At 30.1% G+C, this 14,367-nt stretch overlaps 1 protein-coding gene across 1 annotated transcript in view; it reads left to right on the forward strand.

Moving 5' to 3' along the window:
• Fife (regulating synaptic membrane exocytosis protein fife) overlaps positions 1-14,367 on the forward strand; it is a 162,505-nt gene that overhangs the window by 55,764 nt on the left and 92,374 nt on the right. The window contains exons 4-5 of the mRNA XM_018449833.1: positions 9,108-9,186; positions 11,695-11,854. Of these exons, the coding sequence (XP_018305335.1) occupies positions 9,108-9,186; positions 11,695-11,854 (239 nt within the window). The remainder of the gene's footprint in view (positions 1-9,107; positions 9,187-11,694; positions 11,855-14,367) is intronic.

The following is a 14,367-nucleotide window of genomic DNA, read 5'->3' on the forward strand; positions in this document are numbered from 1 at the left end:
TTTATTTTTAATTTCCATGTGTGATAAAATGTAAATTAATCTATTTCTGTGGTTAGTTTCAGAATAAACAACGTTTATATTAATGCATACACTTAGTAAATAATAAACTAAATTTGAATCTAATACATTTTCTAAAATTGTTTAACTTCATTGTTTTAGTTATATTAACAACATATTGTAGGAGAGATGACTTACAGAAATAATTCAAAATAATTCAAATTATATATGCATTACTTATATTGTATTTTAAAAAGAAATATATTATTTGCTCGTTCCAATATCAGAAATAATTAGAATATGTTTTGTCGTTAATTAAAACACAATAAAACCATTGTTCTAATAAAGTAGGTCAGTATCGTACGAGTTGGTTCACAAATCTAGTATTTGTATTAGCCGTTTATAATTAACTGTTGCGAATGTCTGATTTCATAACGTTTCACTTCGAAAGATCCTTTGCGAAACTGCTTAGGATTGGCAATGACTTGTAATCCCGAATCAACCCTCCGGGACTTCATAGAGTCAACGCGATAGAGTATTTGCTTCTCATGCGGCTTCGATTCCGCTCTAGTGATTGCGAACTTGTGTGCGTTATATGTAAAATTCTAATCTACACTTGCTGTATCGATTTTCATGCTCTTCACCTCTCCGCCTACTGACGCACGTTTTTTTAAATCTCTCATAGCAATGTACTTCTTTATCGCTCTTCGAATATAACCACGATCTTCGATCTTTGAAGATTTTCTGATCCTTCCATCTCAGTAGACGTTTTTTAAATGTTTCTTTAAAAATTCTATGTATATTTACTAACTGAAACTGGAAACTGGAAACTGAAAGAGAGAGAGAGAGAGAGAGAGAGAGAGAGAGAGATAAAATTGGAAAATGAAGATAGCTATCTTTCTTTTTAGATCGTTTCGAAATAATTCGAGTATATAAAATATAGAATGCTTTCACGTGCAGAATATAATTAAGACCATAAAAAATCCAGATTTTTAATTCTATATTTTTTTAAATATATATTTCTGTTAAATTTTATACAGTATAGAATTCCATTCAAAACAATTTCTTTACAAAATCTAACACATTTCAGAAAGGAAAATAGAGAGACAAGAGATGCATATTTTATATCAGTCGTTTACACAAAGTTTGCATCGTTTACACCATTTTTACTGCATTTTCTACACCTCTTGCTTCTAGCAGGAAAATGATATTTCATTCTTTTGTAAAATAATTTTTCATTATATGGAAAATACATCTTCACTAAGTAGATAAGAGAAAGAGATGGATTATCGTTAAGAAGGAGATCTTGAAGCTATCGAACACGGTGTTGGCAAAAAATGCAAGAGCGAAAAGCGCAAGTGATTTGAAATCCCTGAGCCCCTTTTCTATTGGAAGTCGATTTTGCGTTATATTCGCATACATATCCGGTGAGAATGCAATGCCTTTGTTCGGGCGTTTGAAAGATGATGAGGAGAGGAGCGTTTTGAATGGGCCACCTTTAATGCTCAAGTCAGGCTCCATCGCGATATAATTCAACGGTAACGTACGAGAATACGACCGATTCCAATCTCGCATTTAAGTATTCGTACCAGTTTGCTCACTAGTTCCTCTCCTCTTACAGCCTTCGAATCATTAGTATCATTATCCCATACACGTAAAATCTGATTTCGCCATCGTAACAACGATGTGTAACGTCATATGTATTACGATTTGCGTTATAAACTGTTTAAACATCGTTTGTGTCTTCACTTCTTAAGTGAGCATTTCAATATTAAATACGGTAGAAACTATATATTATCAAAAAATTTAATATTATGTATATAATATTTACTACTCAAAAATACTTCTAATACAGAATGTTTAAAAAACCAGCATTTATATGGCAGATATTATATATACACCATACTGAGTAAAAATACTTTAATGAATATAGGTCGAAAGCTCAACTGTTTCTGAGATATAAACATTTTTATATGTTAGCATCATGAATGAATTACTGGCTTTTAAGTGTCGCATGCAATGTTTAACTCAGTGCTTATAAATAACGTTCTGAATGTCCTCATTCAATTTCCATACATACTTCATAACAGAAGATTTCATCGGCAATCAATCAGTTGTCACCAACCGATTATGGATCTACATAATATTTGATGCGATTACACAGTTACAACTGATTGCCGGTGAAATCTTCTATTATGAAGTATATGTATGAAAAGTGAATGAGGACATTCAGAACGCGGCTTATAAACACGAAGGTAAACATCGCATGTGATACGTATAGAGTCATTAGTAAGTCAGTAAATCATTCATAATGTTACCATACAAAAATATTTATATCTCAGAAATGGTTGAGCTTTCGATCTATGCTCACTATGTTTTTTTAATCAGTATGGTACATTCTATCTATAAGTAGATAATATCTATCTATAATATAAATGCAGAATAGTTTTTTTAAACACCTCACATTAAAATAATCTTTAATTCTTTTCAATTTTGGTAACACAAGAATGAAGAAATAATAATATGTATCACGCTAATTATATTTTCGATTATTAATAAAATACATGGCATTAATTTTATATGGTTTATAGATATATAGTATTTGGTATTTACGTCTCTTTTACTCTAGCACGAATACTCATGTGATGATATTTTGTAATCTTTTTGCGCGAAACACGAATGGGAATTATTGTCAAAATTTACCACCTTAATGAACGTCAGTCTCATCAAGATACACTCCGTGACTGTTAATTCCATGATATTCCATTCAACCAGCCAACTCGCTACCGATCCACTGCTCCATTAATTACAGTGATGATTAACAATGTGATTGTACCTGGAGATCAATTACCAGCAATAACTCTATCAATAGCGCGCCTCCGTCAGGCAGTAACATGCCCCATTACGATTCGATAATTTCTCTTCATCCTTCAGTTAAGCAATCCTATTGCGCACGTGAAATACAAGCTGTTTAACAATTCACTCATCGTACAAAATAATTTCCATATAAAAACGTTCGTTGCTTTGCATGAAATTGTTGATTTAATAATTACACAATCTTGTGATTGTTCACTGGGGAATTATCGATAATAATTGATGACGCAATAGCCTTGATTAGAATAAAATACTAATAAGTTATACATACCGTGTATAATTATATTTAATATTTGATATTAATATATTATTCCAATATATCTGCACTCTTTCTCTCTTCTCTATTGTATTAAATTAACTTCTGTATTACCATGGCGGTATTTGTTCGCCATTTAGTTTAACGTCATAATATTTGTAAAAATTTATTATATATATTTCCAAAAGATATTAAAAAAACTATTAAACTTTTTGATGATTGAGAGGAATGAACAGATTATATATATTTTTTTTTCTAATAATTTCATTAGAACTGCATTTTTAAATGTGCTTTTAAGTTTTAAAATAGATAATAGAAAAATTAATTCAATATTTATTTAAAATTTACATATTTAGTTTCATCAAATTGTTCACATCTATATCATAAGTACGTTATGTAAATTTCACATTTTAATGTAACAATTATTTTTCTTCTTATTCACTGTATACGCTTGATTTATAGTTTATGGATGTTAAAAAGAAACATCACAGTCAATCTAACGGTAACTCTAGATTAAAATTCTAACGAACGAATAAACTGTGTTATCATGCATGTATATTCTTGTGTTTCAATCAAATAAAGATTGAAAAATATATCAATCGTGTTTTTTTTTTATATAACGATTAAAAACATCAAGTAAATAATTTATATTTTTTTTTATAAATTCTAAATTTGTTGTGATAAATAATCCGAATATCATCCGCTTAAAAAGACAAGTTTGTCTAAATTTTCATAAAATGGAGAATATTAGCTAATTAGGAAACATTTTATCTGCACGCGCGATCATACGCATTAAATATTCTAACAAACTACATTTTTGAATAATTTTATAACAATACCAAATAATTGCTAGATTTACTACATTAATATTAATTGCATTGAATTGCATAAACGGTATAAATGGGTCATCAGCACTATGTTATCTCTAATATTACGGAAGCGTTACATCAGGAATCGAAGGCTTTAATTACGTGTCCGTTTATCGTGCGTTGAATCGGGTGCAATGTCAATCGACGATATCGATCGGATCCCTTCTATAGCAACCAGTGGTGATATCAAAAATATGTCGCGTATCCAATTACGCGAATATGGCTTATTAGAGAACGATGAAAATTCGTGGAAATCAAGCTGCTGCGCACCTGACAAATATTTGCAAGAGCTACGCGCGTCGTTATATTTTTTAGTGTACCTATAGCGGTCGCGATAGTATCGATATCACTGATATATTGCCGATACGAAAAACATTCGTCATACAGTGGTCGAGGATTAATGATACGTAGTCGATCCCGAACGGTATTGAAATTAATATATTTCCCCCCGTTGCATCTAAATATATTGCTCTTCATACGAGCATGTGAAATTGGATTTGGATTTACATTAATAGGGAAATAATTTTTTCGCGTATATGTATCGCGGCTATATCAAAAGCTTCGATAATATTTATCATAAATATATTAAATGCAAAAACGGTAAATATGTAATTGAACATTACGAGATCGAGAGATCTTAAATTTTTCAAAAATGTAAAATGCATATTTAACAAACTTTTTTTCTCATTATTTAAAATATAAAAAATATTTTTTCTTTGGTATTGCAATAATAAAATTTATGTTATTGGAGAGAAATGCCAAGCATTTATTTTGCTATTTTTTAAGCTGATTTTCTCCTACACTTTTCACAGAAAGTGTGTTTCTGAATCAACGAAGTGACTTCCGTCTTCTTCTAAGTTTTCACTTTCTTAAAGTTTTCGATCAATATTGTCTCAATAAAATAATGTTTTTTTAACATTTTTTCTGCGTTCAAAAGTTCTGCGTTTATTGGAAAAATATTAAAAGTATGCCTCTAGTTGTAAAAAAATAAATATTGCGAAATATATTGATTTTGTAGAATGTGTGAAAAAAAACGTACGTTGCGTTTACTACAGTAAACTCATAAAATATCTGATTTTTATTAGTTGAAGAGTGTCAAGAACTGCTGACATGATATTAAATGTTATCATTTTACAAAGCATTTAGCTATTGTTATAATGAAGCAATGACAATTTATTGGAAAGCATCCATATTCCGTGATTATAAAGTGCTTATTATTACAGGAAAATATTTGTAGGTAGACATATAGAGCAATACATATTAATAACTTCCAATAACGTAGAAGTAATGAAAGAATTTATACAACAAAAAGTTCCTCTAAATGAAAAAAACTTCCTATAGGTAAATCAAACGAAAAGAAGTCTTTGAAAAAACTCACATCATTTTGCCAATTAATTTTTGAGAATTATTCAATATCGTAAAATATCGTGTTATATATGTTTTATTTCGATAGAATTTTCTTTTAGTAATAAATTTATCAATTTTTTTGTTTCCTGTTTTAAACTAAGATTAAAAAATTATTTCGAATGTCTTCTCTTTCCATTTAGAATAACCCATTCAAATCGATGTGGAATGATAATGCAGTTAGTCGAGGTCGACCTCTTGTTACACAACTCTTGGGAAGTTAAATTTCGCGTATTTGTAGCAGACCATCGCATTTCCGAAAACTCGAAGCCGAGAGGAAGTTCGAGTTGCCTCTACTAGAAACTCGAAGAGACGCAGAGCTTTCCATCAAAAGGATGGAAGAGAGTTTCCATTTGATGGAAACCCTCTTGTCTTTTCTATAGTTATTTAGGAGCTTGAAAGAACTGCGGTAACGTGTCATGAACAGCATCACGAGCTAGGCGAGATATACAATCTTCAAAACATTAAGTACAAGCAATATAGAAAGCATTTTCGTCCTCGGTTAAACGCGATTTCGCAAGAAAACGAGAAAAGGAAGCATTGTCTTCATATAATCTGTCCTTCAGAGACCTGGAGGTATTGAAACGTATAATATATTTAAGCTTATTCACATTATAAACAAAAACAAATTAATAGTGTGTATTCCAAAAGAGATAATTTTAATAAACGGCAGTTTTAAACAATACTATGTCAAATCTATTATTTTATTAATATAATTTATTAAGTAAGCCTATAAAAAGAGATTTATATATTTATATATTAATATTAATATAATTATTAAATCCTTTATGTTTGCTTAATAAATTTCACTTAATAATTATAAGTAGAATATTAAGTTTAATTAAAGTTTATCATTTCTTTGACTATATTCTGTAAACTTTAGAATTAACGTGGGGTAAACGAAGTTGTAATAATCACTTTTATTCTTCAAGGACTTTTATCCTTCAGGACGTTTTGCCAATAATTTTTCGAGCAATTAGCTAGATAACGACCGCGTCAAAGAACGAATAGCCAGAACTCTTACGTGATTCACATTGAATCACCAACGATAACGAAGTAATCGCTACAAGAGCGAAAATCTCGACATTTCTTACACGTCGTTCAAAGAGAATTGCTTTTACTGCACTCGTCGTACACTGATAATCCGCTCTGTTAACATCAACAGAAACGCAAATGTGATTTCCAACTATGTTTTCAGAAAAACACCGATGCTAGCGCGAGAAAGAAGTTAATTTCATTAATAAAACCAATTCACTACGTTAGTATTCATTTTTGCAACAATCAAAATACTGATTTATTGGATAACATCCGTAATTTGATTTTTCTACAAGCGCGTATGCATCATATGAAATTATTATTAATTATTATAGATGTTTAAACATTTAATTATAATAGCGTACTATATTTCATTGTTTTCCAATTATATCACTTTATTAATGTATCTATGAATTAAAAATATATCATACTAAAATGAGACAGAAATTTTTGTTTAACAAATTTCTAGGGTAATTTAATAAGTGTTTAGTACATGAAATTAAATATTAAATATTTATAATATAGCATAAATGTAACAAAATTTTAGTTCAGTTATCTGAAAAAAATACTATTTGACCGGCTATTTTATTTATTTAATTTTAACAAAAATTTAATTCATGTTTTTTAATTTCAAGAACTTCTATTTATGTATATATCTATAAAAGTATTTTCTATGAAGCTTTATTTATAAAAAATTAATCTCAAATTATCTAGAAATCTGTAATAAAAATCTAAAGTTCTATAATAAACAGAATGTTTCATATATGTTTATAAATAATTGCATTAGAAGTCACATTGTTAAATTTTCTGATTTAATCTGTATCCCTATAATATGTCGTGATTAATAAAACAAATAATCGTTTTAATATGATAAATTAAATAATTAAAAAAACTAATATTGTATTAATAAGACGGAGAAAAGTAATTTTCGTCGCTCGCAAGTAGGCATAAACAGAATTAACGCGGTTTAATGGCGGAGCAGCGTTCTACGTACAGCGTATTTTCCAAATCGAGTCATAACTCACGTAAGATTCGATCTGACGGTTAATTTCCGCGACGAGAAAGGTGATATGCGGTAGATCATGAGCATCTAGTCAGTTTTTCTAAAAGTTTAATTGGAGCCACAGGCAATCCAATCTGACCACATGCGTTCGTGCATGATTCCGATTTTTTCGCGTCGCCACGGGAGTGATCTCTTCATTTCTTGTCTCTACGAAATTACGCTGAAATTTATCTCGCAAAAAGTTGTACTGTCGTATATCACTTCAGCGAGTAATTGCGTTAATTATAAAGCGATGGATCCCGTTTTTGCCTTCGAATCTCAGTTTCGAGATGTTTAGCTCTTAAAGAATACTTTTTCAGCTTTGAATCTCGCAAAATTTTCTGTGTCAATAAAATAATAAGATTTAAATTAACAGAGAATTTTTATAGAGATAATCTTTCTGTTATTTTCTATAATTCTTCCAAATATAAATTAAATGTAGACGAATAAAATAATTTTTATATAAAAACAGCTAAACTGTTATATAACATGTAATATCCTAATTTTTACATTTTATCAACCATTTATAGAATATAAAGTAAGTTTTAAAAAAATAAGAATTTTTTTTTACGTCTCTCTAATTTAAGTTCTTGCAAATACAGATTAAATGTAAAAGAACAACATAGTTTTTATATACAAATAGCTAAACTATAAATATCTTAATTTTTATCGATTGTTTGAAGAATAAAGTAAAACTTTTAAAAAAAATGAGAATTTTTCTTTGTATTTTTTTCTGACTTGTAATCCTGAAAAAAAGTTTCTTGAATAATAAAAAAACCACAACAGTGCAAGGAAAAAGTGCGCGTCCGTGAGAAAATTCATTCCTTTTTCTTAACTTACGGTACAGTAATTTTTTTCATTCTGTTAATTCATACCGTAATGTTGCTTGCGACAGAAGAAAAATCATGGATTATTTGATTACTCACGAGAGTATTTGGGTTAATTGAGGAGCTGCAAAAGCATTGCTTGACGATATAATGTAATATCTTATAATGCTAGAAATACTTCTCCGCAATTATATATAGCAACAATATAGTTTTTCAGTTAATAGCTTTCTTTGACAAACTTAAAACGACAATAAATAGTAAATGATGCAAACGAAGTATATGTTATTACAGGAATTTGGAAATGATATTTACTTTTACTGTGAATGAAATTAAATGCAATTCTATTCAATTCCTATCGTTTTTTACACAGCCGTAGTTCGGCAGGCGATCAAAGTATTTACTTCTTTTTCTTTCTTTCTATCTTTCTTTTTCGGCGGAATACATCGGAAACTCATTTCTGCTGATAACGGCCGACCCACGAAATCGCGCGCAGCCGTTTTCCAACAAAGATTTGCGATAACAACGTCGCTCGATTAGAAAGCTTTTCAGCAAATGGTGCAAGATAAAATCGCCGTGGCATCCTCCCCTACTAAAAGAAAAACGAGACTGAATAATACTTAACGAATTCTCTCAGAGATATTCTTTCGAACTCTGTAGAGATGACAGAAAGGCAGAAAAACATCCGTGGCAATCAATTTGTCAATTGCGAGGCATTTTAAAGAATATAGCTTGTGTAAAAGAGACCACGGATAGGACTATCTCTTCCTAAAGTGATATTGCAAGAGATTCTTTTCTCTTTTCAGCGACGAAGCCGACCAAGGTCACACCGGTTGAGGACATTCAACCCAAAGAGGATTCCTCAACAATTGAATCTTTGAAACCGTAAGTTTCTAATAAAATGTAAATTCGTACAAAATATGTATTATACTTTCGTCAAAACTATACTTTGTGTCAAAATGACACAATTTATGAGTAAGTGAACAAGTAACATAAAAATAATGTGTTTTAAAACGTAAATTCTAAGACAAATGAATGAAATATGTATTAATTTAACATATCATAAATGTTAATTTTCTGAAAAAAAATGTTCCCACGGTATGTTTACAAACTGCGTCGATGTTATCTTTCTTTGTATTTATTCTCTTACATAATATTTGTGTTACCTTCTAACATATTGTGTAAAATTAACTCAAAAATTTGAGTGGACCGTTTGGGATATGCGATTTATGTTAAATTCAACACATTTTTTTCAACTGTGTACATAAAATCGTTGCGCTCAGTAATTTACTTAAAATCTTCGCGAATGTCTCATTAAATTTGAGTAGGTGTCTGATATTTGAATTTAATCATTTTTGCATCAAAGTATACATTTATCATTGACACCAACAAACTTAAATAATATCAACCTAATTGCAAATACAATTTTGCGAAAAACGAACAGTTTTTAGGTATGTTAACAAAAATTCCGATATTTTTGTGATTTTTCATATAAAAGTTTTTATTTCCCAAAGGTTATACTGCCAAACTAAACTCTATTTCTATTTAAATTATTACTTTTGAAAATAATTAATCCTTGGCAAAAGTAATTTGTAACTGTACTATACTGATCTTATGCTAAAAATTTTGTTCAATAATAAAAATAAATTTTTTTTTAATTATATAATTATCAAAATCTAATTGCATCCAATTGCAAGAGACTTTTTACCGTAAATTCTATAACTTAAAAATGTAACTCATTAACTTTCTAAAATTATATATTGCTTATAAAAATATTTTTATACTCTCTTCAAGACTGTTAAAATTTATAATATCTCAAATTTGCTTTATAGTTTATTTAATATTTTCTCTTCTTTTTCACATTTATACATAGTTGGAAAAAATGTGCTGAATTTAACACAAATCGCATGTCCCAAACGGTTCACTCAAATTTTTTAATTAATTTTACACAAGATGAATATGTTAGAAGGTAACACAAATATTATGTAAGAGAATAAATACAAAGAAAGATAACATCGACACAGTTTGTTAACATACCGTGTGGAAATATATTTTTTTTAGAAAATTAACATTTATGATATGTTAAATTAACACAAAAGTGAGTGGACCGTTTCCAACACAAATACACAAATATTTTTACTGTGTAATATCAGATCATATTAATATCTCAATAACTATAATTATAATAACTATTCCTTGCTCTTCATTGTAATAATGACAGCATTCTAGAATACATTTCAACAGTCTCAATGTTCACGTGAAAAGTTTCAGCCGTTATTTCGCAGGTTACAATTTATTCAAAAACATCTCGTCGAGATAATAGCCCATAGCTGTTAATTCTCGCGCTACGCTATCTCGTACGAGTGAAGATTTACTCGTCGGTGAGACGCACTGCGGCAGACATTATCCGTACGGAAGACGATCCATGAAGTTCACTGTCAGTTTAAACAAGCGCGACCCACCCTTATTTCCATCGTTTGCCCGACTCAGTTTACTTGTGCATCCAGCTGAGCGATATTTAATACGACACGTCCATTAAGGACCATAGATTGATTTCTCGTTGATCAGCTAAGTAACCCACGCTTGTTCAAATAACGAACATGCTGTTCTACGAACAAACATGGCTGTATCAGATTCAATAGCTAGTAGTTTTTTAATAATGGTTCTCTTTATAACTTAAATTTATTTTTACGGTCTTAGAAAATACGTGAGATTTTTTTATAAAAAAACGTAAATAAACACTGAGGAAAATGTCTGGTTGGATAATTGAAATTCTGGTTAAAAATGTACAAATCAGAATTTTCTGATTAAATGTATTAAATTCAAGTTGAAATAATCGGAATTCTAATGAATATAATTAGAATCTTCTGATTTGTCCATTTTCAATCAGACATTTTTCTTAGTGCATACATATGTGTGTGCTACAAGAAAAAGATTTTTAATAATTTTGTTACACCATAATGCTTTTAAAACGTGTTACAATTATTGTGTGTAAAAAGTTTCAATTATTCTTATTTTTGTGTAATAAAAAAATCATTAGTTTAATGATAAATTCTTTCTTTTTATATTGTGCAAAAACAAATTACTCAAATTATATATAAAGAGAATATTTTTTCCTAGTCAAATAAAATATTTCAATATTTTTAAATGTAATTATCATTATCATAAAAATTATTATCATGGTTCTTTACTCTCATTGTTAAAAAAAGTATGTCTTAATTACATATAACATTACAGAAGATGTAATTAATTATTTCTTGATACCATTTGCCTCAATGCTCAACAATTCAACAACGATGTTTCACAATAATTCTGATAATAGAGAACACATTCGGAAAGATTGCCATAGCGAATAAGGACGTCTAATAAAGTTTATCGGGTTCGATGTTCCAGAAAGTCAGAAGCGGGCGGCAAGACAAGCAGCGGGGACGACTGCAGGGTATGCCGGAAGTCGTTCGGCCCCGAGGAAGTCTCGCGAACTTGTTGCGAGTGTCAACATAAGGTCTGCGAGGACTGCGCCTCGTATTCGACGACAACGAATTCCGACGATCTGGTGAGTGTGCATACCTCCATTTTTAATTAATCTGCTTGTTCATTGTTTTCCGCTGGTAAATATTGTCGTAAAATAAAATTGGGTGGCGTCCAAGTGCAAATTAATTGCCGAAAAGGACGAAAGAAAAACATGAAAGCGTTTGAAGACAGAGAGAAAAACAAAGGCTTGTGGAATTTTTTTAATTTATTCGTTATAAATAATAAATATTGGAATTGGCTGTTCTTTTGATATTTCACTTTAATGATAACATCGCTTGCGATTTTTATTTGATTTTCCTTTTCATTGTCAAAATACTAGTTTATTTTATTAGTTATTAATAAGCAATAAAGTTTAGTTAACTTATCATATTTTGTGTAACGAAATAAACATATCTATAAACGTTTTATGTAATTTACATTTTATGGAAATGCAATGCCACATTAATTGTTTTACATTGCATGTATTATCTATAATCGAGACAGGAAATAAAATATCGTATGGAAATAAGAAAATTAAAATAAAAATATAATAGAAAATATGAAATAAAAAAATAAGAAATGATAAAAAATATAAATAAAAATAAAAATGGAAAAATAGAAATGCTTTAAAAATAAGAAATATGTATTCGTTTCATAAAAGAATTTACAGAAATATTCTAAGAACGAGGATTACTTATGGGGTAAACCCGGTATACGCCGCACCTAAGGGAGATTTAATTTATCAAGTACTATTTACCATATTTAAGGCAAATAAACTATACCAGTAAAAACTTCATACTTTCTACTACTATGAAAAAAATATTAGGAATACGAAATATTAATTTTTCATACTAAAAAATAAACCCTTGCATTTTTGCCACATATCCTATAGGGATGGGATATATGGCTACTCATAGGAGAAGGGGGGGGTATATACGGCTCATAAAAAATTTACAAATAATGCATATAAATAAAACGTAAAATGACATAATAACTTATAAAATCCGTTTATAAAGTTTTATTAAGGGATAAAAATGATAAATATGTATATGAAGTAATAAATAATTACAATCTTCCTACATATATTACAAGTGTTTTATGACAAGAGGTACATATTTCATGTAATGCGTTTAGTGCATTTAGTGCACTGATTTCAATCTGTACACTTTGTATGCTTTGGGCATAAATCCCACTCGCTAAAAATGCTGTATATCTCAAACAGGTGGGATATACAAGACAATAAACTAAACAAAGAATACGATAGCAAAACACTTGTATTTTACTATACAACATGCTTTACTATTCCTCTACACGTATGTATCATGAAATAACCACTAAGTCTTTTACACGCCCTATAGTAATCATTTTATGTAGATTATAATTTATGATGGCGCTACAATGACAACTCGATTTAATTTACAATAATTTCATTAATATTAACAGTAAGAAGCTGAAATTATAACTCAATACTAATATAACATAAAGGTATGTAACAGAGTAGTTGCGAGAAAATTACCCCCACTCCTTCTATTTTTTTTTACTTCTGCGGCGTAAATCTCATTGCGGCGTATTTGCCGGGTTTATCCTACTCGAAGCGTGAACATAAAAGAGACAGTTAATTGCCGATCGATAGTGATAAGAAAAGCCGAAAATTCACGAAACAAGAATGAATGGAAGTTCTATAATGCCAAGATTAATATCAACTCAATCACATGCAGCTTTGTTGCTTATTTTCATTCTCGCTGTCTCTCTCGTTTACTTTATCGTTAAGAGAGAATCTTTGCCTGTCGTCCCCATATAGGCAATAAAGCGCCTGTAGAAAATTACTGTAAGAAGAAAATATCAATTTCATTCTTTAACTATTCAAAATTTTTCTTTTCATTTTCTTCCAAAATGCCTAAGACAATTAAGTATACTTTTCGCCCGGATCGTCATTTCGTGTCAATAATTAAATCCACGAGAAAGAAAGCAATAAGCGATCGGTATCTTTGTGACCTTTTAAACTTCCGTAATATATTATCATAAACGTGAGGATCTAACGGAAATTTATTCGCGACTCGCACGAATTCACTCCGCGTTTAATCGCACCAAAGATTAATTGATTTAATGGCGATTTTGTTTGCCCTTCGCTCGTTGATACGCATGCATGATGTTGATCGGGCGTTAATTCTAATTACACACGTAATTGATAAATTCGGTAAATGCGCGCAGCCGATCGCACGAGATTTAATCTCGCTCCGGATTACAATGGATGGCATGCCCTTGCACGACATTCCTGCGGGCAACCCAAATTCAGTAGAATGTGCGTAATCATTCTGAATCTATTCATTTCGCATTTCTATTCGTTTCTAGCACACGGGATATTTCCGTGGTAACCTAAATTCGTTAAAATATACATTCTCTTTCACATTTGACAAAACGGAATGTTGTATAGAAAAATCAGGTATACGTGTGAATACGATGGAAATGCGCGCATTTAGTAAATTTCGAGATTTGCATTTGCGCTCCATTCGCTATTTTTGACGTTCCGTGGTGGTAGTATATATGAAAAGAGAA

This window comes from Mycetomoellerius zeteki, unplaced genomic scaffold, assembly GCF_001594055.1.
Source record: "Mycetomoellerius zeteki isolate Tzet28-1 unplaced genomic scaffold, Tzet1.0 scaffold25, whole genome shotgun sequence".
Lineage (NCBI taxonomy): Eukaryota > Metazoa > Arthropoda > Insecta > Hymenoptera > Formicidae > Mycetomoellerius > Mycetomoellerius zeteki.